The sequence below is a fragment of the Chaetodon auriga genome, chromosome 10 (assembly GCF_051107435.1).
Source record: "Chaetodon auriga isolate fChaAug3 chromosome 10, fChaAug3.hap1, whole genome shotgun sequence".
Taxonomy (NCBI): domain Eukaryota; kingdom Metazoa; phylum Chordata; class Actinopteri; order Chaetodontiformes; family Chaetodontidae; genus Chaetodon; species Chaetodon auriga.
Genome location: NC_135083.1, coordinates 5,581,862 through 5,608,510, shown reverse-complemented (window position 1 = coordinate 5,608,510; position 26,649 = coordinate 5,581,862). Strand labels below are relative to the sequence as shown.

Here is a 26,649-nt window from a genome sequence, read left to right as displayed (position 1 = left end):
TGCCTGAGTGGTTTTTAATATTGGTCTCTGGCAAGCGTCAGTGTATTACAGCCAAAGTCTCTGCAAGGAAATAATTTCTCACTTTTGTGGTCAACATGTCAACAAAGACGATGGAAATAATTGGGGTAAATGTGTGCGAGAGAGGAGGAATGAACTGTGAAGGAGCTCCCTTTCAAATCATGTTTATGAGGACATCTAGTGGTTTCTTTCTCCCATGTTCAAGTGAAAGGACGAGACTTCTCCATAGAACAAAAGGGCTTTATTCCACAATATAAACTTGTAACATCTTCAGCTCCCCCAAGTCCTTCCCACAGTATCCTCCGCCAGGTTACGCACCGCGGCGGCTCATGTCAGCATCGTCCTGCTGCATCGCCACAGCGGAGCTGTAATCCGCCCATCTGTGAAGCTTTCTGTACATCACACCATCGTTAAAGCACCAACACAACTCAGCCGAGATCAAGCCATTTAAGTCAATTCAGACAAAAAAATTATTGCTCAGATAAATAAACCTATTCTACAAAAAAAAGGGAATAATTATATTAAGATGCATGTACTAAACACTGGATTTCAAAGAAACAAATTGTAATAGTAATTTTTTGGGGGATAGTGGATGAAAACCTTGACTTCTGTCCCCTTAGCTCTGGTTTAACATGCAAGGAGGTTCAGGAGAAGAGAATATTAACCCTCGAATAACCCCGGGTGCATCATGTATTAGACTCCTTTGGGCCGACGTAATGGAATCCCATGCAGCACACTTCACATCCTGTGTTTTTTTTTTTTCTTTTTGACAACCACAAACAATTCATAAGAAGAAAGAAATATATATAATATATATGTAAAAATACAAAAAAATAACTAAACATTATAGTTCTGGACAACAAGTCAAAGAGGAGATAGCACCGTTGTTACAAAAGGGTCGGACAGACGGGACGGGGGTGAGGGGGGTACAGGATCAGTGACACGTCCAGACGGGTGGCTCCAACAAACGGACCGACGGCTCTTCAGCCATCATTCGGGAAAATCTCCGCTTTCTCTTCATTTTCTCATGTGTCCGTCGCTCAGTGTACACCTCACGCAAATGTAGTCCTCCTTCTCCGCCGTCTCGGCCGTAACGCCGACGCAGACTTGGTGGAACCACTGGTTACAGCTGCCGTCACACTGCACCCAATCCACCTGCAGGCAAACACACAAGCGGTTGATTTAACATTTGACCTGCGATAACAGATTCTCTTGGGCCACTTGGGGGCAGCACAGCCCTCACATATCACTGTTCAGTCGATGAGGTGAACTTCTTAGCAAATGGGTGCTTATATTTACACATCCAGCAGACACAACATTATCCTTCTTCGTCTGGAGTCGTGTTTGTGGACGCCTGACTAATGTAAATTCATTGTTGATCTTGATCTCAGATGAATCAACTCAAACAAGAACAGCTGGAAGTGCAAGTTCGGTAAAAGCACCTGCAACACAATCCAGTCATTTGTGAGTGTCTGATTAGAGCCTGCATTAAAAGACAGCAAAGGCGTGATGTGAGGGGGTTAAAGCCAGTAAGAGTGTGCATCACGTCTCGCAGAGAGAGAGGACCACCCAACCTTAGCAGACAGCTCACAATGATGAATATTATAATTATGACCAGTGAAAAAGTGCAGTGATAAACAGCATCCGAGGGCTTCACAGTCGCAGCTGAAGCAGGCACGCAGAAAATGTCACCATAATCCAAGACTGGGAGGAAAGCTGCCTGAATAAGCACCTTCTTACACTGCAGAGGAAAACATGTTTATTCTGAGAGAAGAAGCTGAAGTTTTTTCCTTACACTGCTAAATTACGTGATATTTAGAAGTTGGCTTCTCGTTGATCCACATTTCAAGATAAATACTACTACTACTGGATGTAAAATCATCATATCTGACCATTCACCTTTCTGCCTGCACTCCTTGAGCCAGATGGTCTTTGGATGCTTCTTCTGGTCCAATCACAAACAGTCAAGTATCTTATATTATACACGACTCAGAGGTTTTTCTCACCTCATCTCCTTCTGGTAGCTGACACCTCTCTGCTGGACACACGGCCATTTCCTCATCGGAGTCATCGGACTGAGAGAAGTCAGAGCGTGGAGAGGACGAGGTCGAGGCCGGCCTGCGCTGCAGGTTCTTTTTACTCATCTTCTGCCGTTTGTGAGTGTGCTTTTTGTCCTTTCCCCTGTGCTCGGCGTCTGAATCTTCCCTCTCCAGATGCCGCTTTGCTTTCTTTTCTGAGCCAATCACAGTTCCCCTCACACCATTGATGCCATCCTGAAAACAGACACAACACATGTTAAAGCTGATTGTGAGGCAGCGTTGAGGAGTGCTTTGAGCGGCTCGTTTGGTGGTCAGAGCTCATACCTGGTTCATTGGCAGAGCGTTTCCCTGAGAGTTAAACTGCATGTGTGTGTCACAGTCTGTGGACGTGTCCTGTGGTGGCGACATGCATCTGTTTGTGTGCTGGCTGCTGGCTCTGTCCAATAAAACGTGGTACAGGCTCTGGACCTCTGGCAGAGACACCTGCAGCAGGAGCCCCTCCACCATCAGCTCCTCCAGATCCCGACTTAAGCCTGTCACACAGGAAAATACCCAGAACATAAACAGTGACATTCAACCATGACTCAAATGGTGTTCAGAAACTTCATTTAGCCACTACTGCAGGTAGAGCAGGAGGACACTGACCCTGCAGTGGGATGCATCTCTGCTCGGTGTAGAAGACCGTCTGACCATGGCTTGTCCTGTTCCACTCTGGAGTCAAGCAAGGCGCCTGTATCCAAAACATCAAACACAAACTTAACAACTGCGAACGACACTTGAACTGCTACCAACGGTGGCACAAGGAGATGAAAGGTGACCTGCGTGTTGTTGTGAGTGTCATGGCTGCTTGATGCCCAGCGTGTTAAGGTGGGAGGAGTTCCTGGCCTCTCTTCCAGTTCTGGTAGGTTACACGACTGTGAGATCTGCTGCGCTCGGTGCTGCCAGTTAACTGTCCTCTCGATCAGATAGTGCAGCGCGTCGCCCTCCGGCAGGCGCACCCCTATGTGCCGCAGAGATGCCAGCAGAGCGAGGACTTTGTTCAAGGGGGGCTTTTCTGATCGCTGGCACTGTGGACAGAGCCACGGCTGTGTTTCGCAGGAGTCTGAGGGGTCTCTGACACACACGCTGTGGAAGGCATCCCTGCAGAGTTCACACTGTAGCATGGCACCCATGGGCGCCTTCTGACAGACACACACTCTCAGGTCCATGCAGTCCGCTGTGGGAAGGAGCTTTGATTCATTTGCTGCCCTGAGGTTAGAGAAAGCCTCCATCTCCCTCAAATGTAGCTCCTCCAGAGTTGCCAGCTGGTGAATAAAACAAGACAAGAGTCAGAACGTCTCCTGAGAGTGACCGCACATCAATCCCATCGACTCCAGCCTCTTATAGATATTTATGTTTGCAGGCAACTCTTAGAATTACGACACTTACTGCAGAGGTAGAGTCCTTGGTCTCTGAAAGCGCTTTTTCCACATCACTGACAGTGTTGAGCCTTGGGGTTTTCTTCTTGCTGCTCTTAGGTGATTCTTTCCCTTTCTTCGCCTTCCTCTTTGGAGAACCAATATTTCCAACTTCACATCTTGGACACAGGACCTGTGAAGAACAAAGTAACTGTCAGGCTTTTGCATTAACAGACCCAGAGGAGTAAAGACCAAAGTTCACTGGCACCTTTTTTTTTTTTGCTATATTTTCTTTTCAGTGTATTTTTGCCAAAGCAGCTCACATCTCTGAAGTGAAATTAACTTGTGTAAATGTATGTAAATGTCTGTATTTTCTTGGCAATTGACTATAACAAAACTCTTTTTGTGTTTGTAATTAGTGAGCGAGAGGGAGAGAAAGAAGGACAAAAGCGAGAGTCTCTTTAAACCTCCATCTTGTCTCCTCCCTCTCTGTATGAAGATAAATATTTGTTTTGATACCATCATGACTTTCTGGCTCTCGCTACATATTTTTCTGTTTCTGGTGTTAGATGATGGAACAACTAAGAAACAGAGATTTAATGGCCCATAAATACTGCATGTTAACCAGGCATCATTTTCAGTGATGTGTGGGATTTTACCTCCAGTAAGGTAAAGGTTGAGTCTTTCTGAAGGAACGTTGCAGCTGCAGATTCTTTCCATTCTTGCACTTCCACCATCAAAGACTCCAGTCTGTCTAAAGGCTCCAGGTGGACTTGAATAGCTTGTCCTCGCAGCACCATGTCAGAGAGGCTGTCCATCATCGGTTGGCTGCCGCTGGCCTGAAAGAAGAAGATTATTTCAGCAGTGCAATCGGCCGCAAATCAAAACTGAGAGAATAAGTCACAAAATATCAGGTGTGTCCTAACCTGAAGCTCCTCGGCTTCTTGAAGCCACTCTCGGGCTTTTCTGATGGTGTCTTTCAGGAGAAGACAGTTAGGGAGGTGAGCAGGGATGCCAGATGCCTTCTCAGCAGCAGCACTAAGAGTCTCTATGGAGTGTGGTGGTCTGTGGTGGGCAGCAAACCAAAAAGATGTACTGTAGGTAAAACACTTGGACACGACACCTGCATCAAGTCAATAACTCCCTATGACAAGAACTGTCATGGCATTTCCTTTCAACACCTTCACAGGAAGCTTTCTGACATTATTTTTCCAACCGGCACTTTCAAAATGTTCAAAATCTCCTACGCACACAGTTTTTAATAGGACACTCGAAAGCCTACAATTACTTTCAAAATAAGACTCTACACATGGAAAAGACCTTAACTGAATCATCTTAGGCAAAAAAACACAATTGTAAATCATGTTTTAATGCAGTGAAACCCAAAATTTAAAGCTGCAGGAAACTAAGCAATGGTGAGCGAACAGAAAACTTCTGAAAAATGTAGAAATTTAAGCCCTGACTTGAAATTAGTTTTTCTGACAATGGAGAGAAAGGATGCACATTACTGACAGCCATGCCATTAAAGCCTCTGAAAAGCACTTGTGACAGTTAATACTGAACAACACTGAGTACCAATGAAATGAGGGCAGAACTAAATATGATGCTCACTTTTTGTTGATCTTGTTGAATATTCTAGCAGCAGCATTTTGCACTAGCTGTAATTAAAATGAAGCAAAATCAGGAGCACTGACGTAATATTACATTATTCACGTACAATCAGTGCAAATACCTGGACAGAAAGGTACAGCTAGGATACATAACACAGACATGATTCGTTCTTGGATTAAAGCCACTACTGACAGAGCAACCGATCACAACATCCTCTTGTCAGGGTTTTGGATGTTTGTCCACACTGTGGCTCAGACGCTAACGTCATCACGGATCAGTCAGTGCCGCCCTCACCTGGCTTTCAGGAGGCTGCTCGCTTTGTCCTCCCAGTGCTCGGACACGGTGAGCAGCTCCTGCAGGCGCGCCATGGCTTTCTCCACGGACGGATGAGGCGTCAGGCCGACTCCCTGGTCGATGAGCCTCCTCATGGTCTCCAGAGTGAGCGTGGCAGGCTGAGCGCTGGCCTGCCGCACGCCCTCCAGCCAGCGTGCCTGTTCCAGCCTCACTCTCAGGCGGGGCAGCTCGGGCAGCTCCACGTCAAAGTCAAAGCTGACGTCTAAGAGGCTCTGGATCTCAGCCACGCTGGGTACTTCATCTGCCAGGACCTTCTCGCTGTGCTGTTGGAAGTCTTCGATGCGATTCAAGAGCTCCTGAAGAAAGATTCAAACGAACAGTCAAAACCATTTTGCATACCTGAGTTCTGTATTTAAGTCACAGTCATTATAGCCTAACAACAAACTACATAGGTGTCCTAAGCCGGACAGCTGATATTATGTGATAATGTAATGATAATCAGGCTTCAGCAGTCTGCTGAATCAAGTCAATATCTGCCAAAGTTACAATTCTTTTGGTAGGTGAGTTAAAATCACAGATTCTCCTTCACAGCCCACCTTCAACATGGGGGCCTGAGGGAGACTGCAGGGGAGGTTATACAGCTGCCTCACGAATGAGCTCAGCTCCTCCACAGTCAGCTGGCTGCAGGATTTCCCATTACCACACCGATACCTAGAAGAGAGCGTCAAATGAATCAAAGAACTGAAGCCCATTAAAGAACTGGTATCGTTTCCTGACTGGAGGAAACAAGGAAGGAAATGTGGAGACAGCTAATCTATAAACATGATGTGTTTGAGTGTATTAATCCTACCTGGTCTGCCTCTTGCCATTTAAGAGCTGCTGCGCCACCGAGGAGCACTTCTCTGCATCCTGTGTGACCAGACGGAGCCGACGCAACAAGTCGTTGTCGGGGAACAGCCTGGACTCAGATTCAGCAAGAAGAGAGCGAAACACCGGCAGGCCTGAGGAGAGAACATCTGATGAATCAGTCTGACACATAACAAAACATCCAGTATTAATAACCTGCGACACACTGCGCCGACTTGCCTTTCATCACTTTTGGCCACAGTGATTGTGTTGTTTTGAAACCAATCAGCCCAATAAACAATTAATTTGATCACACTGAAGGAGAAGATTTTTATTTCCGCCTGAGTATTGTTTTGTAAGCAGATGCCTGCAGATGACTCTGTCTGGACCTTATTAGATGGAAAACACAATGACACCACAGCTTGAAGCCTTACCCTTGTCCAAGTTCAATAAAAATTTCTAACAATACCACAGAAAATGAGTACCTCACATGTTTTTGATAATGGTACGTCCAGGAGTTCACCAAAAAAGGCCATTTCTTGTAATTACCCAGAAAATACCTATATTTAAAATAGGAAATCTATATTTAGGCCATATATATTCATATTATTTCCATTCACTATATTTATCATTTCAAATTCTGTGTAATACCCCTATTTGCACTGAATTCTTTGATTTAGCTGTAAATGATTCACTGAAGCAGCATTTCCCTGTTGTCAGATTTTCATTGGCTGTACAAAACACCAGTCACCTGCACAATCAGTTACAATTGGCTCAATCTTTAAATGGATTTCTTACAACATATCAAGTTCTTATGAAGAAAACCTGGACGGGCTGGCAGTGTTAAATAAACCACCGGTTTGGTCCATTAACGCTTCGTTTTCTTATTTGCTCTTGTTGTTTACCTTTCTTCTTTTCCAGTTTAGCCTCTAGAGTCTCTGACACAAGGGAGGCCCAATCATCATACAGCTCAGCTCGCTGCTTCACAGCATTCATCATGGGGAACAGGTCGTCCAGTGTGTATCTGTAACTGCAAACAAACACAACCCTCAATTTCTGGAGGTACACAGTAATAATAAGACACAAATCTGCTTCAGGAGGTCCTTCCACACATGTAATATTCATTACATTCACACATCGCACAGATACCGTGTTCTCCGACCTCTGTGAACAAAGCCTGTTTACTGTCTCTGGATCAGCTCCAGAGGGACTTACTTCAGTGTGAAGTTGGCAACGGGGCAGGAGCAGAGGTCGCTGATGTGGTGCAGACAGACCAGAACCCCGGGGCTACAGGGACAGGTGAGGGCCGACAGGTAGCAGGTGGTCCTGCACTTGGCACACTGTCGCTCGTCATCCTGGAGGTGATCGTATCTTGCCTCCTTGCAATGCACCACCCCCTGAAGGTGTGCGACAACAACAGAGGTGTTAAAAAACAAATCAAAGTAGAAGGCAACACGGTGAGTGTGTTCGCTTGAACCAACGCTTCACACGGTGCTAAACACGTAATTGCTGTAAAGACACAAAACGTACACAGTAAAAGCAACTGTTAGCAATTATTATGTGTTTTTTCACACAGAGAGGAAATTTTATTTTGCAGAAAGGTAGTTGTGTGCACATCCTGTCTGTATTTAGGCCAGATGCAAGATAACAGGATCCCACACGAAGAAACATAATCTGCAGAAACTATAAAGGTGTACTGATATGATGACAGTGATGACTATCCTACCATTTTCTTAATTTTCTCTCTCAGTCTCTGCTCTTCTTGGATCATGGCGACCAGGTCCTTATGGACAGCTGAAGCCAGGACCACGTCGAGTGTTTCTGCTTTCAAGGCCATGTTGCACACCATCTCGTCGTGGGAGAACACATTGTACCGGTGCAGCATTCGATAGTGGTCGACGCACTGCCTGCCAAGTGGCATCTGGAGAGCAAAGAGACAGTTTGAAAGGACAGTTCATGGCGTGACGAACCCACAAACAATGCAAAGTCATGGGACTGGCTAATGCACGTAATTCACTGAAAATTAATCTTCCACAATTCTGATGATTGATTAAATCATTTCTCAAACATGGTAATTTTTTCTGGTTCTGAAACTGAACACTGAAAAAAGCTGATTATCTTTGGAAGCTGCTGCTCAGAAAAACATTTGACAAGTCACCATGTTGTCTATGAGCTCGTGATGGCTGTTTTTCATTGTCTGATATTTTGCACACCTAATGATTAATTGAGAAAATAATCTGTAGGTTAATTGATAATGAAAATAATTGCTGCAGGCCTACATGAGGTAAATACTAAAACAAACTGCACCAGTCTTTCCCTGCAGCTCATAATGACAGCTTTTAAAAAAACACCATATGAAAGCTGCAGGACTGTAAGCCACATAGATTGTTTCTTTGTGTAATACTCGTTTAGAATTAGAAATGAAAGAACAACTGAAAATTAGCTCCCTGTCTTTCACAAAGGCTGTCATTCAATGTAATTATGCTTGAGGCAGTATTTTCATTAACTTAACAAACAACAGGATGTGTTGTTAGGAGCAACAGGAACAAAGTGATGCATACCCAGTCCACAGTGCAGAAGTTGACCGCCTCTGCGAAGTTGAAGCCCTGATTGAAGCCACTGTGGTAGGCTCTGGGAAACGTGATGACAAACTCACCCGCACACTGGTTTGTTCTGTAAATCTGAAGGACGGCAGAGACAAAAGAAGATGATTTATGATCCTGTTGAAAAGACCAGCTGCCCGTTCAGGAAAATGTCAGCTGCGCATGACAGTGTGTAACTGATAGAAAGCACCAGCGCATGTGAGCAAAGCTATATAAACACGTACTGGCACCCCGTGGGCCATCAGGGTGTTGGGGTTCATGATGGTGACTAGCTGGTGCAGCAGGTCAGGCTGAGACTCAAACAGCTCCGGGGCCAGTTTCCTCATCACCTCTTCCAGCTGCTCTGCAGCGAAACCAGGAGCTCCGTACCAGGTTTTGGGTTCCCCCCTTGGAGAGAGCAAGATCATTTTGGTTAAACTGACACAAAAATATCAAAGTCTTGATGTGATCTTTGCCATCACAAGCCACTGTAAGTAATCTCTATGCTCTCATCAAGGACGGCAGCAGAGCTTTAGTAGCAGCAGGCTTTTCTTCTTAAGTACCAGTGCAGGTAGTTGATGGAGTAACTCCAGTGATCCTCGATGTGCCAGCAGAAGGAGGAGAAGCACATGCCAACATAAAGCCACGGGAGCGTCATCCCACAGATGTCAGCTGTCACATGAGTCAGTACAGAAGGGTTCATCATCGCCAGGTTGTTCAGGTTCCAGCCACACTTGAGGTATTTCTGAAAGACAGAAAACACGGTGAGTTTAATAACACAGGAGTCACTGTTAAAACACTGTTCACACCACTTAATTCTATGTTAGACTGATGATATCTGATGGAGTCAGATGTGGCTGCCACACACAGGTTTCTGCAGGAAGTTAAATTTAGGACTTTTCAGACCTTTCAATAACAAATGGAACATAATTTAATACCCAAATCACAATCATATCATGAAAGTATGATGGAAAACCAACAGAGACGAAATGGCTGAGAATCATTTATCATTATAATATCACAGTTTTTAATACTAGCAGTATATAACAACATACTGCTAGTATCTTGTGCTCCTACAGCACAATATACTGCTGCAACAATCCCACTTTTAGTTTATAGGTGTGTCAAAGTCTTCCACCAGCCCACAATCAGACATAAAAAATGGACTAACATTAGTGCCAGCATGAGGGAAGAGAAAATGACTTGAAACTGAATTAACTGCTCTTTAAGCAGATACGCCGGCCACATTTTGATTCCACAGACATCTCGACAGCTTTGGGGCGGTTTGACTCAGGGGCATACCTCATCAGCAGGGGAAACCTTAAACTTTCCGTTCGGAATAGGAAATCCGCTCCCAAACTCCTTTGAGGCAATATCTGCTCCATATTCTACAGTGACGTCCTCCTCGATGGCTCCCACCAAACGCCAGAACTCTTTCTCCACCAGCTCTGTGGGTACCATCTGTAGTGAACACAAGCAAAACACATTCAAATTTAAAGTACTCGCAGCAGGAGAGGCTGATTTATTTTGAACCCTCTTCTACTTACATGAACTGGCATGTTGAAGTAATCAGATTTGAATGCATCAGCCATTTGCCCAAATGCACGCAGGGAATAATCTCTGTACGCTTGTTCAAAGCCGAAAGCCTCATGAGGTTTGTTGCATTCCTATGAGTAAGATAAAAAAAGCAGTGAGCAGCAGACTTGTTTTAATAGCTCATACAGCCCATTACTCAAGAGTCAATTTGTATCATGTTAAAGCAACATTATGCAACTGCTTCACTTTAAAATAACAGCTTCAAAATCATGCTGATGGTACACTGACACTGTGACAGTGGAATGGTGCTTCTTTCATTCCACTCCTGCTTTTGCACTGTGTAACTTGGGTTTAGCAGAATCCACATTTAGTGCTTTAGGCACTACGTCACACACCACCAACTTTGTCTTCAAGCTAGCTTGACATTCTCAGTACGTGTTTATCGTTTTTCCAACCTACTCCACACTCAGGCAAAATATGACAGCTACAGTAGCTTGGAAAATGGTAACATGGGCCACTGAATTCGATGAACGTGCTGTTTATCAGACCACAACAGAGACAGGGATTAGATTTTGTAGAGTGTTTCTGGTGGACAATGTTTTATGGAGAGGATAATTGATTTACAGTTTCTTGACGGACAGCTTTGCTTGCTGCCACAGTAACCGTTAATAAGTGCTAACTGTAACCGCAGTTAGCTAGTTACCCATGCAGCTAGCTGGTCTATTAGCTGCCTCTGCCCAGAGTGAGAACTCAGAGAACTGACATCTGAAGGGAGCACACAGACATTTTCTACATTAAATAAGATCCAGATCAGAGTCCTGGTGGGAGCCGCTGAGAATCACCTCGGTATGACAGTGGTGTGAAAGTGAAGCGCACTCTGAAACTGTTCAAAGTTGCAAAAAATACCAATTCTTGCATAATGTTGCTTCAGCGAGACAGCAGTTTATCCTCACCTGAGCCAGACACTTGGGGCACCTCCAGTCTCCTTTGGGGACGTCGTGCAGAGGAGGGATCAGGCAGAAGGTGTGGTAGCTGTCATCACAACCGTCACACAGCAACAGACGGTCTTCTTCTCCCCCACTGCCACACACCAGACACACAACCAGATCCACCTGCAGAACAAAAAGGGGAAGCTTGTGATGACTCTGTTTCAACGACTGACAAGAACAGCTTGAAGACAGGAGTGAAAAGTAACTTCTCTTCTCCACAGAGCTTTTTCTATCAGGGACCTGTTACCTGCTCACACAAAACGTATTACTTACATATATAAAGAGTTTCAAAATACAAGCACGACATCTTAGAAATGTTGTCTAATGTAGGCTCCATGCACACTGGTCAGTCCAGCTGAGATCTGATTCACTTTCTCTCACACTTAGCCACACATAAGCTTCTCTGTCGGCGAGATCAGCTTGTGTTTGATCGTATTTGTAGAATTCCCTAAGTTGTTCTTGTTGCTTTAATCAGATGGAGAACAAACAGCTCTTTTCTGCGTTGTGTTTGTGTAACTTTAGCTGCTGTTATCGCTGGAACAGAGGAGACAGAACATGGATTTGCTAAGAAAATCAGACAGACTGCTTACTGCTTTAGTTACACTTTGGAAGGAGTAAAGATTACGGAGGCGTTTTGGAGACACAGATACTTTTTCTTTCCATCATCTGGCTAGAATGTGTCTCACACCATCTCCATCCTCAACGCCTCTTGTGTTTACACTTGGCTTTATTAGGGTGGGACAGCAAGCCCATCTGTGCAAGACACATGTGCCAGAGAGCAAATTGGGTCTAAATGTCAACTTTTAAGCAATTCCATGTAAATGTTGTCTTTTCTATGCATCATTTGTGTTTACTTGTGGACCCCAGGAAGACTACAAACTGCATTAGCAAGAGCTAAAGTGGCTCCTCCAAACAAACTTTAAATAAACAATGCACACAGAAAAAATATTTTCACAGCACAAGTCTAATATTACGAGATTAAAGCTGAGCTTGGACCTCCGATGATGCATTAAACGGACCAGCTTATTAATTTTTGATCAAGAAATTTGATATCTCATGCAGGTTTCATCTCCTCCAAAGACATTTCTACTCACTGGACTCGGAGGAACAGGAGGGATGAATTTCTTGTACCGTGACTTGGATTTGTCAGCTTCAATTATTGGTTCCTTACTCTCAGCTTGTTCCTGTTTCACTGGAATTGGAATCTCTTTCTCTGCAAGACAACAGGAAACATTAATAACATCATTACGCAGCCTGGCACATTTTAATTAACTTCTACAGTGAAAACACTTGACTCTATCGCCCAACATAGCATTTACAAGCAGTATACAAAACATTTAATAAACGGTTTATAGCACACTATAATGTAGTTGTGCTTACATCTTTTAAATGTTTATTAGTGCACAATATTTGTTAACAATTAGAACTTCTCCTACAAGACATATTTTATATTTTTACACCAAGGTTTTATTATATTGTCAGTCGCTATCCTTTTACACACCAGCCTCCATTTTTGAGTGCCCACAGGAGGAGTTACAATTGTTGAAAAACACATGATTCAACACGTATTTCTGCTTATAACTATGATGCATTTATGAAAGGTTTATATAATGCTTAGAAATGCTAAATCGGGAGAGGGGGGTGTTACTGTCGATACTATAAATGCCATAAGTATGACTATTTTTTCACTCTGGGATGTGAAGCCTGACCTGGTTCTTGCTTGGCAACGAACGAGCCCATCCTCCGCCTCAGGTTCGGCTTGCTGTCTGCGGGCTCGCCTGGTTCAGTCTTCACACAGAAGGCCTGCAGAAAAAAGTGGGATGTGAGACCGCGAGCAAACTAAAACTGTGATGTAAATGTGAAACTACGTGGAGAACAGTGAAGAATGATGTCTGTGCTGCTTATTTCAGGACAGTTTTAGTCAGGTGCGTGTGGCGCTCTTCAACGACACCCACCTCATACTTCATGCGTTTGGCTCTGCGAGCACTGGGGCACATGTCTGGCATCTGGGCAAGCTGTCTCTGAGCCTGGTCCTGCAGCTTATGCTCCATGATATGCTCCATGCTCTCCATGCTTAATGGACTCTCCAATGGCTGGACTGGCTTCTGAACACACTGGAGGGAACAGTGTGACAGTTTAAACCAACAGCTCACTCGATATTAAAAAAAAGCGAATGTGGGCCTAACTGGAAATACCTGTATGTTAAAATGTGGTGAACAGTCAGATATAAATGGTTTGAGTGTCTTAGAGAGGAAGTGTGAGTGTACATGTACCACAGCCTACATTTTAAAGGGATCCTCTATTTATTATGTCAGTTTACCAGCTGTAATTACATAAAAACAGGGCAATGTGTGACAATAACTAGGAAGTGTCAGAATCTACCTAATGCTGTTGAAAGACTGGGACACTCTATCAAAGACAGTAGATGGTAGTTTCAATTTGAACAGCCGGAGGACAGAAGAGGCTGTAAGGAGGATGTGGTTAGTTACAGTTTGTCAGCTCAAACAAGGAGCACAGAAACTAAAGGAGAACATGCCATATCAGTGGAAGTGTGCAGGTGATGAAGGTCAGACTTTCAGGAGTTACATGTGCATTGGTTTAAATAATTAGTGTAGCACTTTTGAAGGACAGAAGAGAAAACTACAATATTTGAACTGATACATAATTAGCACTTAACTGCTGACTGCTGCGTGGCACAGAAACAAAACATCTCACATTTGTCCCAAGATACATGTTATGTGCAGACTGAGTTGTAAAACTGGCAAATGACTATTTGAGGACAAGTTAAATTCACAATACAGTGTCTGAAAATACATACAATACACTTTCCAGCCACAGACAAACGTGCATTTTGTTAATTGTGAGGCCGAGAGGCTTCTAACCACGACACAAACATACCTTTTCAAGTTCAGGATCAGCCTCCAAACGCATCAGTTTGGAAGCTGCCTCTGGTGCCTGAGGCAAGAGAGAGCTTGGGTAATTAAACAATTTAGAGTGACCTGTCCAAAGGTCACATGGTACCAATCTAATGACCTTGGACAAGCTCTCTTGCAACATGTTATGAAATATTAGGGTGCAAAAGCTGACATGACAAGACACTAGATAATAAACTGGCTTTCAGTATATTAGTCAGACAACAGAGTTACCCTCCCAACTAAAATAAAAAACAAAAATACTATAAAAAACACTTTTGAAATAAAATACAACATAAAACATAGATATAACCAAAACAGAACATGCATATCCTAATAATGCATTTGTTTCTATTTATCTTTATGGTCTGTTGGTCAGTATGTAATCCATATTCCCTACAAGTCTTTGATCGGACTTGTTTCATGTTCAACATTAAGCGTAACGAAGGTATATTTCACTTTGACTGCAACATCCAATAATTGGTAGTAATAAACAGTATGAATAAACATTATTAGGAATTTGTTTACCGATGAGCCACACACTGTCGTGTGTGTGACATGCTTTGTGCTTATCATGAAGAGGAAGTTCTGCTGTCACAATGACGCATGTGTCCAACTCACCAGCAGGTTTGCTCCACTTTGAAACAGATTGTAGGGATAAAGAATTTTCTCATAATGTCCTCGCAGGTGGGAGCCGACAGCCTTGCCGGGGGCGAAGCCCATTTGTAGTGCAATCTTAGTCCATCGTCTGTCCCGACAAACAATGTCAAATCCACCCTCATCTGCCACCAGCTGAAACGACAGTGAGTCAGGTTACTGTGTGAGCTGATTAACTGTATTTGAAAATTCTGCATACAATAATGTGCAGTGGTGTCAATTATCAACCTTATTTAGCTTATATAAATCCAAAATCTTCCGCTCCACATGAGGAATCTTCAGGGCACATCCCTGCAGATCCCAGAATTTGGCAATCTGGTCCAAGAAGTTGAGCTTGACTCTGGTCTGTGCCTGGGACATAAATGGAAGAAAAGACAACAATCAACTACAAAGAAATCAAATTCAAGGAAATAAACCCAGACCAAGAATTCTGGGAAAACCAAGATAATCACTGGGGAGAATATGATAGGGGCCAAAACTGATCCAAACAGGTTGTGTCCAAGATCACGAGGCAGTGTGACATGTTGTTTAAAATAAGAAAATAAATAGATGCACTTTTAATTTCATTTTCAAATGCTTGGATTATATAACAATTAGGCATTGTAATTTCCAGTGTAAATTTGTAATTTATCCTTTGTTACATAAAAGCATCACAAGGCATCAATGACACTACTGCTCCTTGTTATCATCAGCATAGCCATTACGGGCCTAGTAATAACATTAATGGGGTAAAAATAAGGCAACTATTGTACAATTTTACAGCAAAAATGCATTTAGTGAAATAATCGCTGGTACAGTCTGATTGACAAAACTCACCTCAAGCTCATTGAGCCTCTGGATCCGAGGAACAAAGTGAAGTTTGTCAACATCACAAGCAAACGGAGGCTGCCAACCCTGAACAGAAACAAAATACACAGGATTGCACATGAAGGTCATCACAACACGTAGCCTGGGTGGGGATATGTAGTTGGTAGTTTTTACAATTTTCAGTGCTGCAGAGTCATATCACTAATTCTATTTGTTTTTCCTTTCAAGACGGCTCCCTTATAACCACATTTTTTTTTTTCAAAACATGGACCCAAATTTAAGAAATACTCCTCTTCTTAAATCAGGGTGGATTAACTATACTGAAATTGGGCACATGAAGGAAGCGTGTAACTACTCGGCTGCAGGTTTTAAACTGACGTTAGACTCAAGGATGGCTGAAAAGCAAGGCCTGCTGTTACTGAAAGAACACAGTGATCCTTTTCAGCTTCTAACACACAACACCAATCAATATTTGTGTCAATACTTCACACAGCCCAGCACACACTATGACAATACCCCCCCATGCAAACGGGGACCCAAGTTCTTGTTTTAAGTCAGTAGCCAACATCCCCCACTGGCACACAAAATGGCCAGATGGAAGACTCACCAGCCCAGCTTACCACAAAGCCAACATGGAGGACAACACCCTGCAACACAGGCTCACACATGAACAGTGGCTCATCTTTAACAACCTTAAATTTCAATAAAGTGCAACAGGACTTCAATGTTGTGTAACATGGCGGGTTAAACCACAACTTCAACAGTCACAACTTGTTATTTGACAATAATAGTGGTCTTTGTAATGGAGTAACCCAGTGTGCTTGTTGTTCCATTCATGATGCAATTTCTCTGACACTCCACCATAAAGGGAACATTAATTTGGCCTGACCCATAAAACACACACTTGTTCATATATTCATTACAAGCTGCCAGCTGACCGAGAAGTGATGGATCACACAGACCCGACTACACTGAGTGACCCAACTGCAGCAGGATGCTCTTCAACAAATAATCCATAATTAACGTCGCCTGCAGGACTTTCAGGGCATTTAAGTAGTAAAATAAACCACGACATTAACACCCATGTGTATCTAAAGACCATATCAAGATTTTCTGCGCAGCCGAATGGCTTCCGCATCGCCACCTCTATCAAAGCCGCGAGCTAAAAATTATGACAGGTTGGTTGAGAGCTGTTAGCTAGCGTTAGCATGCTAGCTAAGTGGCTCAATGACCGGACCGCCGAGGCTTTGTTGACACACGGTGAACCACGACTACAATCCACTTTTAATAACTTGACACGGCCGTATTACCGCCAACTAGCTCAAAGTCGACCAAACCAGCCTGGTTACGACGTTAATAACCACGAATGAGAGCTAGCTAGCGGTGGCAGCACAAAGAATGAACATAGCCGTTTATCCGCCATGTTGAACAGTCCCTTTAAATCCCGAGCGCTCGGTCCATCTACAGCGTCTTAACGGTGCTCTAATTCAGCATCCGTGTCGGTGCGACGTTTTATCGTCGTTTATCACACTCACCGGAGGCGGTCGGACTTTGCAAATGCCAGTTTTTTCGGCTATGGGACGGATCTTATTGATGAAGGCATACGGATCTCTAAATTCTTCCCAGCTGGGCTCGAAGACCGGGCACTCCGGAGGAGGCTTGAACTCGTCCGGCCGAGGGTGGCTCATCGTTTCGGACCGACCCGGTGGAGGCTCGGACAGGACAGGGCACCGGTTTTTCAAAAAAAGTACCGCCGCGTTACGGTTTTCCTGGAGTGTTTTTATTTTTTTAATCCCGTTTGTTCACCGTCAGACTCGGTGGCAGTCAGTCGTCATCAACACGAGAGGAGGCAGCTTACACACACATACAGCCTGCACACACGCACACACACACACGCACACACACTCACTCACTCACAAACACACACTCACACATACACATCCATGCACAGTGAGGAGAATGTTCCAAGGCAGTGAGCACGTCCGCTCAAAAAACTAGACACCACGCAGTTTTATTAATGCGTGTTTGATTTCTCAGTTTCCGCAAGGTTTGGTGTTCCATCGACTTCTTAAGGAGTAACTAGAGCTAAATAACACTCCCATTTTGTCAATATATGAGCATAATACATGAGTTGTAAATAGTTTTTTATTACACCACATGTTATATAAAGACATCAAATTGTTGCATTTTTCCTCTCACAGCCTCAAACTTTAGCACAGAAACAGTGTAGACCTGAATTTAGCTGAATTTCCTGTTGAACTGAGAGACTGGACTCCAGCGATGTCTAAATGTCCAACCACTAATGTGCAGCCAAATTAAAAAACTGTTAATAAACTAATTAGTACTCAGACTAATATACAAGACAATCTGAATCGGGCTCGACTCTAACAGTGGTGGGTTTTTCGTCCCCTAAATCCCACGTATTCAAAGGCTTAAATGTTAAAAATTGAAATGTTTAATAAAAACAAGTTTGCATTGAAGTGGGATTGAGGATAGGTGATAATGTGTGTATTCGTGTACTGTGAGGTTGTACTCTGATGCTGTGTGGGATTTATGTGTGTATTTGACAAATTTGATGCACTCTGTCCGGTCTGATGTATTTGTGTACTCTGAGGTTGTACGGAAGGTGGATCAATCTAAATCTAAATCTAGTGTGCTCCACAGGCCACAGCCTAAAATCTTGGTAAGACATCAAGTACGCTTAGTATTTTCATCACCACCCAATAATACATTGCATCTATTTGGGAATAATATTATAAGCTGTTTCTCCCATGGTGTTATTAGAAAAGTGTAACCTGTCCTGGAAGTCTGTAAATCAATTCCCTCCTTTGTGGACCGTCTTGTGTTTACACTTGCGCGGATGAATTCGTTCAGGTGACACCTTCACGGCCACCGGGACTCGTTGTTTAAATAGCCAGTCTGTGCGGTCTGATTGGATGTTTCTCAGGAACGTTTTATAACATCTGCTGCTGCTCAGGCAGAGGCACCTGGGTCAGCTGCTGCAACACCAAAAACTCGGTCAAACTCATCTTCTCACATATTTCAGGAAGGAGCTTCAATTGTGGCTTATGTGAGCTATGGAAGTGTAAGATCATCATTTCAGTTCAAGTAAAAATAGTAGCAGTACTACTACTATTAATATATTGCATTCTAAGTAAAAGTCCTCTATTCCATTTTACAGTAAAAGTACAGAATTTTAGCCACAAAATGTACTTAAAGTGTCAAAGTAAAATAACTTATTCTGCAAAATGGCCCCTGTCAGTGTTCTGTGATGTTATATTAATGAATCATTATTAATGTGTAAGCAGTGCTTATCTGTTGTGTTATGTTATCTGTTGGTCAGTGTGGAGCTGTTGGGAAGTTTAAGATACAATAATGCGTCATATTCTATAAACTTATCATATAATTGTTATGTAAAATCTTAAATATCTAAAATAAATGTGGTTAAAAGTAAGATTTTTCCCTCTGACATGTATAAGTATAGCATAAAATTGATATACCCAAGTACAGTAAAAGTCCCTCAAATGTCTACTCAAGTACAGTATTTGAGTAATAATACTTCCGTTCCACCAATGCTGATGATACATGAAACATTTGTTTTACGTATTGCAGTATATGATATTATGATATTAGATAAAGATAATAATCCTGAAAACTCCCGAACACCCTGTTTAAGCTCAAAAACATATGCTGCATTGCCTTATCACCTTGTTACTTCATGGCATTTACGTATTAAATGAGAATTGGTTTTACTCTGTTGATGTCTCAGAAGTCTCCTACTTGGAGACCTCAGCTGTAAAATGTGTAACTGTGATGAGTGTTTACAATAGTTTTTACAAAGCAACACTTTCCCAAATCTCAGACAAGTCTGTTTGGTCTCACAGTCTCCTGTTTGTTAATCTATGATTCAAGTGTTATATCATTTTATTCAAAAGAGGTCTGTCAGGGAATTAGACCTCTTTAGAGCCGAAGTGACCTTGAACATATGAAGCATGAATATGTAGGAAGCATCTCTTTGTCTTTAAATGTTTATTTGATTGCAGATACATAACCCATATAAAACAAAGCTTTCCCTTCTTTAAAACTATTTTTTAATTCGGTGTAATAATAATGTTGCATAGCCATTTCAGTTTCTTGTTGTCTTGATCAGAAGAAAAGCAAAGTATTAAAAGGTAAAAAATGGCGGATTTTAAAATTATTATAATACTTATTGGACAACAAGGAGATATAACAAACAAAATACAACTGTTTGACCTTATTTTATTAATAGGTTATCGTGGTTAGTTTGCTTTGGGGTTTTTCTTGAGCTAATCTTTTAGGTATGTTTGCCTTTATTCAATAGTACACAGTTGAGAGGAAGACAGGAAACATGGGGAGAAAGACAGGAGGCAGAGGTGGTCCGTGACAAAGATCCCTGGGCGGGTTTGTAATGATGACGGGGCGACTGCATGGTTTCATCTTAGACCTGTGACGCCCTGCTAGAACACGCCAAAACAAACTTTATTGTACAGCACAATTCAAATACAACTTATCGAAGGTTGTTCTCTTAATCTAAAGCTGATGTTCTAAAAATATGGCAGCGAGAAAGATCATCGATCTGTTTAACTCTTGCTGAGAAGGTACGCAGCGCAGATATGAAATCATTCTATAGGATAAGAGCCGTCACAGCCCAAAGCCTCATAAGGTTCAGTATTCCTCGTCGTCATTTTCAGAATCGGGGCTCATTTGACCCAACTCCTCGTAATCCTTTTCAAGACAGGCCAGGTCCTCTCTGGCCTCTGCGAACTCTCCCTCCTCCATCCCCTCACCCACATACCAGTGGACGAACGCACGCTTAGCGTACATCAGGTCGAACTTGTGGTCAAGGCGGGACCAGGCCTCAGCGATGGCGGTGGTGTTGCTCAGCATGCACACAGCCCTCTGGACTTTGGCCAGGTCACCACCAGGAACTGCAGTTGGAGGTTGATAATTAATGCCAACCTGGTGAGACAAAGATAACAATCAGACACATAACGTATCTCCAGCTGCACTTCTTACCCTCGTAATGTTTCTCACCTTGAAGCCAGTGGGGCACCAGTCGACAAACTGAATGGAGCGTCTGGTCTTTATATTTGCGATGGCGGCATTTACATCTTTAGGGACGACATCACCTCGGTACAGCATGCAGCACGCCATGTACTTGCCCTGACGAGGGTCACACTTGACCATCTGATTGGTCGGCTCGAAGCAAGCGCTCGTGATCTCGGACACAGTGAGCTGCTCGTGGTACGCCTTCTCAGCCGAGATGATGGGTGAGTAAGTGACCAGTGGGAAGTGGATGCGCGGAAATGGGACCAGGTTGGTCTGGAACTCCGTCAGATCGACATTGAGGGAGCCGTCAAAGCGGAGGGAGGCCGTGATGGAGGACACGATCTGACCGATCAACCTGTTGAGGTTGATGTAACCAGGACTCTCAATGTCCATGTTGCGGCGACATATGTCGTAGATGGCCTCGTTGTCCACCATGAAGGCACAGTCCGAGTGCTCTAAGGTGGTGTGGGTGGTCAGGATGGCGTTGTAGGGCTCCACCACAGCAGTTGACACGTGGGGAGCTGGGTAGACAGCGAACTCCAGCTTGGATTTCTTGCCATAGTCTACAGACAGACGCTCCATCAGCAGAGAGGTGAAGCCAGAGCCAGTTCCACCTCCGAAGCTATGAAAGACGAGGAACCCCTGCAGGCCTGTGCACTGGTCCGTCTGACGAGAAGGACAGAAGGACAGAAGGACTTGTTTTACATTTTGCGAAATGTACTTATTCACTTTTTTGTACACAGCTTACCTAGCTTACCTTAGCACAAAGACTGGAAACAGAGGGAAACCACTAGCCTGAATCTGAGCAAAGGTGACAAAATCTACCTACCAGCACCTCAAAAGTTCACTTATCAACACATTATAATTTAATTGAACTGTTCCGAAATACAAGGTAGCACAGAAATGTAACATGTTCGCTAACGTGTTAGCTTTAAGATGAGGCAATAAAACTGTGGTCATTTTAAGAGCATCATTATTCTCACTATTAGATTCTTTTAAAAATAGTGTCAAATAGCAGAAACAACCGTCATCCGTCAGGTTTTATCTTTATTTCTGACCATTTTACGAACACGCTCCATGACTCCATCAATGACTTCTTTCCCGATGGTGTAATGGCCTCGTGCGTAGTTGTTGGCTGCATCCTCCTTTCCAGAGATCAGCTGTTCAGGGTGGAAAAGCTCCTTGTACTTTCCAACCCTGACTTCATCTGAAAAGAAAAGTTTTATCCAGAAAAGTCAATACGATCAACTGCAGCTTCACTTGTTTCAACAGACCAGTGCATCCAGGTGTGTGTCCAGGTGTGTCGTTTATCAGCTTTACCATCTAATTTTCTTTAACCTTTTCAATCCTACAGACTCATTGGTGATACGGCAGACAGGTCTGTTAATGTAACAAACACCTGACTAACTTTGCTTATTTTCCTGTCAAAATCTAATTATTTAATGCTCCTGAATGACCATAGAAATATTATAGGAATACTACAGGCAGCAGTGCGTCTCTATGATCCTCTTGCTCTTGCCCTGACTGACATGTTTCTACTTGTCACTTTGATCGTGAAGGTGACTCTCCTCTGCAGAGTATACAGGTTGCAGCAAAGAACAGAACTGAGTATTTATAGTATACACATTAGAGAATATTATAGATCCAAAGTGAAACTGACAGAAGGGCAATAAATCTTTCTGCTCCTTCAGCACCATGGACAGCACCGTGGATTAATCAATACGCAGCACAGTCAGACGACTGATATTTCAGAGCCATGATCACGGACATTGATTCTCACTTGTACAAACCTCAGTTAGATACAGGATCAAAGAATCAGGTAGATTAGACTAACATATGAATGGATGGAGAGGGGGATGCCATCTCCCCCCAAATGGCAAACTCTTTTCACTACATTTTGGCAGCTTTGGGGCTCCATACTGTGGATGTAGAGTTTCACTGAAACTCAATGACAGACTATTTTAAAGCACAACCACTTACACCGCTGTGGCTTCAGTGAAAGCTGGGATGAGCAGGTTTAGATTGTGTAACAATGCTGACAAATGTGGATATTTTGTCTTTAAGCAGCTTGAGCATAAACTGAGGGACACACTGGAATAAAAGGTTTTGTGTGGTTTAATCCAGCACTGCGCAACTTGCTATTTACATAATACACTTCTGTAAATGTTAGCCTGCATTGAATACAAGGTAAAGGAGTCGCCACTGCACTTGTTGCTTGGATACCACTGTTCTCATCTGCAGTTACCTGCATGACCCATGACGATGGAGATGCACTCACACTAGACACATACGACCACACATAACAGGACGACGGGAACGGAAATGAAAAATAGAGAGAAGTAGGAGTACTCACCAACAACTGTGGGCTCCAGGTCCACAAATATCGCTCTTGGAACATGACGCCCAGAGCTCCCAGTATTGAAGAAAGTATTGAACGGGTCTTCGCGAGAGTTCGGTTCTGCTGGACTCTCCAGGAAGACGCCATCAGGACCGACGCCATGCTCAAGGCAGAAGAGCTCCCAGCAGGCATTTCCTGTCTGGACACCTGCCTGGCCCACATGGATGGAGATGCACTCTCTCTGAACAGAAAAAAAAACCCCATAAAAATGGAAGTTAAGATGTCTGTCACAAAGTTTTTAGCACAATACACAAAGTAAAACAACTCAAAAACATTCATAGTTCATAAGGACAGCCATCTATTGCAATAAACCCGAAAAGGATTAACAAGGAGCTTTTTTTTTCCTGTTATTTCTGTTGTAAAATATACTTTTGACATCCAGAGTTAACATCCCCTGTTTCAGATCTCTGAACTCTGAAATATTGCTCAAAATAAAAGTCATGGATGTGGAAATTTAGGAGGTCAAAAGTTATTCCAAATAGAAAAAATACACCCCTGTGGAAGCAAAGAAGGATGTGACTCTAAAAAGCAACTGAAATAAAAGACAATGTGTCTCCATAAACGCTGGATGTGAATATAAGATATCAATCACGTCAGTGTTGTGTTCACACCTTGTTTCCACTGCCCCCAGGTGGCCACAGAAATCAGTTATTGCAGTCTGAAAGCAAAGTCCAAGGCTGAAAAATGGAGCCAATGACACAGAAGTGCCAAAAACTGCAGTTCCTCAAACGGCCACTTGAGGCTGGCTCCAAAAGCGAGTTGACCCCATAGACCCCAATGATAACATGCCCAACTTAACAGCAGAAATAAAATTGGTTTTGCTCTCTATAGGTAACATCCCTGTTCATGACAAATATACTGAGGTGTGTTTTTATATAACTCAGCTGTTTAACTATATTAAGACTTAAAGGTGTATAATTATGGGCTTGGCTGTTTTGAGTGACAGCTGTGCTGCCTTAGCTCCACCCACACTCCACCTCTTTGCCCATTTCTGGATTAACCGGCAGTTTGGTGGAGCCGCTGTCACTGAGCTTCACGATGGCTCTTCAGAAACCTGTGGGTGACGTTACAGAGCCTACGTCCATGTTTTATGCAGTCTGTGGTTTAAAGCCCTGAAATATTTTGAACCGGTTTGGATTTTCTGTACGTTACTTCAAGTTGTGTAATTTCGAAGAAAAAGAAGGAAGTTTTTGGTTTGTTTTTAGGGTTCACAAAGTCAAAATGGAAAAATTATCCAATACTCAAAAAAAAATTAAGAGTCTACAGCCATGCTAGCAGCTCTGTGAGACTGTTCATTCACAGCAGTGGTTTGAGCTAAATGCTAATGTCAGCATGCTAACATGGTCACAGTGACAATGCTAACATGTGAAACAGGTATAATGTTTGAACCATCTTAGTTAGCATGCTAATATTTTCTTATTAGGACTAAACCCAAAGTTCCCCTTCGGCTGCTTCAATTTTGACCTGATGGTGGTCGTAAGGAAAGAGGAAAAGTCAATGGATCACCGGTCAGAGTCGTTCACTGGAACCATAAATGTACAAAATGTGACAAACAAACAAAAGATCAAATTCTGATTGAAGAATTGAGTCAATTAATATTAAAATTGCACCATCTGAAATAACCTACTGGACATTACAATGAGGAAAATTTAAAGCACAAATAATTCAGACAGATAGTTTCCATAATTAAATATTTTAATTTGCTATAAATTCAGCAGTATTTAAATTTCAACAGTGATTCAGTTTCACACTTGAGCTGTTGATGAAAACTGAAATTCTTATGGTCTTTCTCTGCCTCCGTACAGATCAGCTCAGCGTGCAGTGGAATCATGTCTGATAATTGACTGTATTAGTCACTGTATTTGCACTGTGCTTTTCAAGCTGTTGAGTGTAAATAACGTCAAAGACAGGAGAGGCTTATTCCAGCGCTGAACGGTTACATTTTCTAAGTGATTTCCTTGATCATGTTTCAACATGTTGAGAATTTCAGGTTTTGTTTTCCCTGGAGGAAGAACATCAACCAAGATGATTTTTTGCTGTTGAGTGACATTTGTAAGACATGAGTAGACTCAAGTTTGAGGATATGAATGCTGATTAAAGAAAATAAAATCATAAAAAAGGCTTTTTAAGGTGCTTCTGAGGGCCAGCTGAATGAGCTGAGGGTGAAGATGAAGCTTTGACCTCCTCTTGTTGTCTGTCAGTGATTGTAAACTCATAAAACTATTAACACTCACAGTGCAAAGAGTAACATGAAGACATCACTCAAGCCATCCGTTTTGTAGCTTCAGGTCTGTTGACTAATAACTCAATTTGTCCACTCAAATACCCTCAGGAAGAGTTTTGGGGAGTTTTTGCAGCTTGGTTGAAAATCAGATCCTATTTCTCACACATGCTGCTTTCTCAATTCTGTCGAAAAACACGAGATTTCGGAAAAAGTTCAATATATAAGTTATGGAAACACTTGACCTGATGTCATACTTTACCTGGATAAGCTTCCTCATTTCTAATAAGCTGTAATTGTCTTACCATGTTGCTCCAGATGGTAGAAGTAGTTGTTTTTGGTGCAGGTTTCTGTAAGTTGATCTGCAGGGAGGCTCCAAACAGACGTGCAGTTCCTCTGCTCTGTTCTGGGACAGGTAACGTGTCTCCACCAGCACTTCGCTGCTCTGTCCCACCCGCTGCCAGCCGCTCTTTATATCTGCAGACAGGCTCTCCGATGTGTCTGATGGCGCTTATTCAGGCTTTAGACGGCGGAGGAGGGAGTAGGTAGCTGGAGGGAGGGAGGGATGGTGAGTTTCCTCCCTCAAAATCTTTCTTTACTCACTTTTTTTCCTTGCTACTTGAATGCACAAGAAAGAGCGCTTGGAGAGAAAATTAGACACATTAGTTTGGTCATCTGTCACATTTTAATTCATATTTATCCGTCTGAGTCACTTCGGCACTGTGTCAGTGGCAGAGGTGGAAGAAGTCCTCAAATCTTTAAGTATAAACACACCGTAATCAATATATACTTAAAGTACTCATTACGCAGAAAGAAAGACCCATTTCAGAAAGGTGAATACTGTATTATTCTATTATAAGTATTGATGCATTAAGAAGTACAGAACTTTGAAGTTGCAGCTGGTAAAGGTGGGACTTATTTTCTACTGTCTATGCTATGAGGTGGGCAAGGGATCAATAAAGTCTTATTTTTATCCAAAAAATAGACAATAATTTACTTAATGAGTATATTTTGTATTATTATTTTGAATCTGGAAAGTAACCTGTACCCAACACCATCAAATAAATGGAATGAAGTAGAAGTACAAGAGTCTCCTTCCACCGTGAGGCTGCAGGCGCAGTGATGCTCTGAGCTAAATGCTAACAGCTGCATTCTGACATGCTGATATTTGCTATAGTATATGCACACAAAGTAGAATTCCATGGACCTTGGTAGACTTTTACTTGGGAGTATTTTTACATTGTTGTAGCAGTATTTAAGCATAAGATCAGT

General features: G+C 42.8%; 2 protein-coding genes across 3 annotated transcripts; both read right to left on the bottom strand.

Moving 5' to 3' along the window:
- Window positions 1–244: 244 nt before the first annotated feature.
- On the bottom strand, window positions 245–17,627 carry kdm5bb (lysine demethylase 5Bb). Of its 2 annotated transcripts, XM_076740620.1 has the most exons (28): window positions 17,224–17,627; window positions 15,698–15,775; window positions 15,110–15,232; window positions 14,846–15,016; window positions 14,211–14,267; window positions 13,268–13,426; window positions 13,022–13,115; window positions 12,407–12,525; window positions 11,277–11,435; window positions 10,335–10,454; window positions 10,090–10,248; window positions 9,351–9,532; window positions 9,033–9,195; window positions 8,767–8,886; window positions 7,932–8,126; window positions 7,421–7,602; window positions 7,111–7,235; window positions 6,210–6,360; window positions 5,956–6,070; window positions 5,360–5,715; window positions 4,381–4,519; window positions 4,114–4,293; window positions 3,486–3,647; window positions 2,876–3,361; window positions 2,703–2,787; window positions 2,382–2,590; window positions 2,025–2,291; window positions 245–1,173 (listed from the first exon to the last, which is right to left on the bottom strand). In XM_076740620.1, the coding sequence occupies exons 1-28, from the start codon at window positions 17,374–17,376 to the stop codon at window positions 1,036–1,038; spliced, it is 4,647 nt and encodes a 1,548-aa protein (XP_076596735.1). In that variant the 5' UTR covers window positions 17,377–17,627; the 3' UTR covers window positions 245–1,035. The 2 variants fall into 2 exon arrangements, with proteins under 2 accessions (XP_076596735.1, XP_076596736.1); XM_076740621.1 differs by lacking the exon at window positions 14,211–14,267 and having other exon boundaries at window positions 17,224–17,591.
- Window positions 17,628–20,374: 2,747 nt separating this feature from the next.
- Window positions 20,375–25,756, bottom strand: tuba5 (tubulin alpha 5). The gene is made up of 5 exons (XM_076740798.1): window positions 25,683–25,756; window positions 23,112–23,337; window positions 21,817–21,965; window positions 20,744–21,424; window positions 20,375–20,668 (listed from the first exon to the last, which is right to left on the bottom strand). Exons 1-5 carry the CDS (start codon window positions 25,683–25,685, stop codon window positions 20,375–20,377), a joined length of 1,353 nt encoding a protein of 450 aa, XP_076596913.1. The 5' UTR covers window positions 25,686–25,756.
- Window positions 25,757–26,649: the final 893 nt, after the last annotated feature.

Coding starts and splice junctions, on each gene's coding strand:
- kdm5bb (XM_076740620.1), bottom strand. CDS start 17,376: ATGAGCCACCCTCGGCCGGACGAGTTCAAGCCTCCTCCGGAGTGCCCG. Junction 9,196..9,350: donor TCCATCAACTACCTGCACTG/GTACTTAAGAAG, acceptor GCTCTCTCCAAG/GGGGGAACCCAAAACCTGGT. Junction 4,520..5,359: donor AGCAGCCTCCTGAAAGCCAG/GTGAGGGCGGCA, acceptor TGCCCACCACAG/ACCACCACACTCCATAGAGA.
- tuba5 (XM_076740798.1), bottom strand. Junction 21,966..23,111: donor CCTGGAGCCCACAGTTGTTG/GTGAGTACTCCT, acceptor TTTTCTTTTCAG/ATGAAGTCAGGGTTGGAAAG. Junction 21,425..21,816: donor TGGAGCGTGTTCGTAAAATG/GTCAGAAATAAA, acceptor CCTTCTCGTCAG/ACGGACCAGTGCACAGGCCT.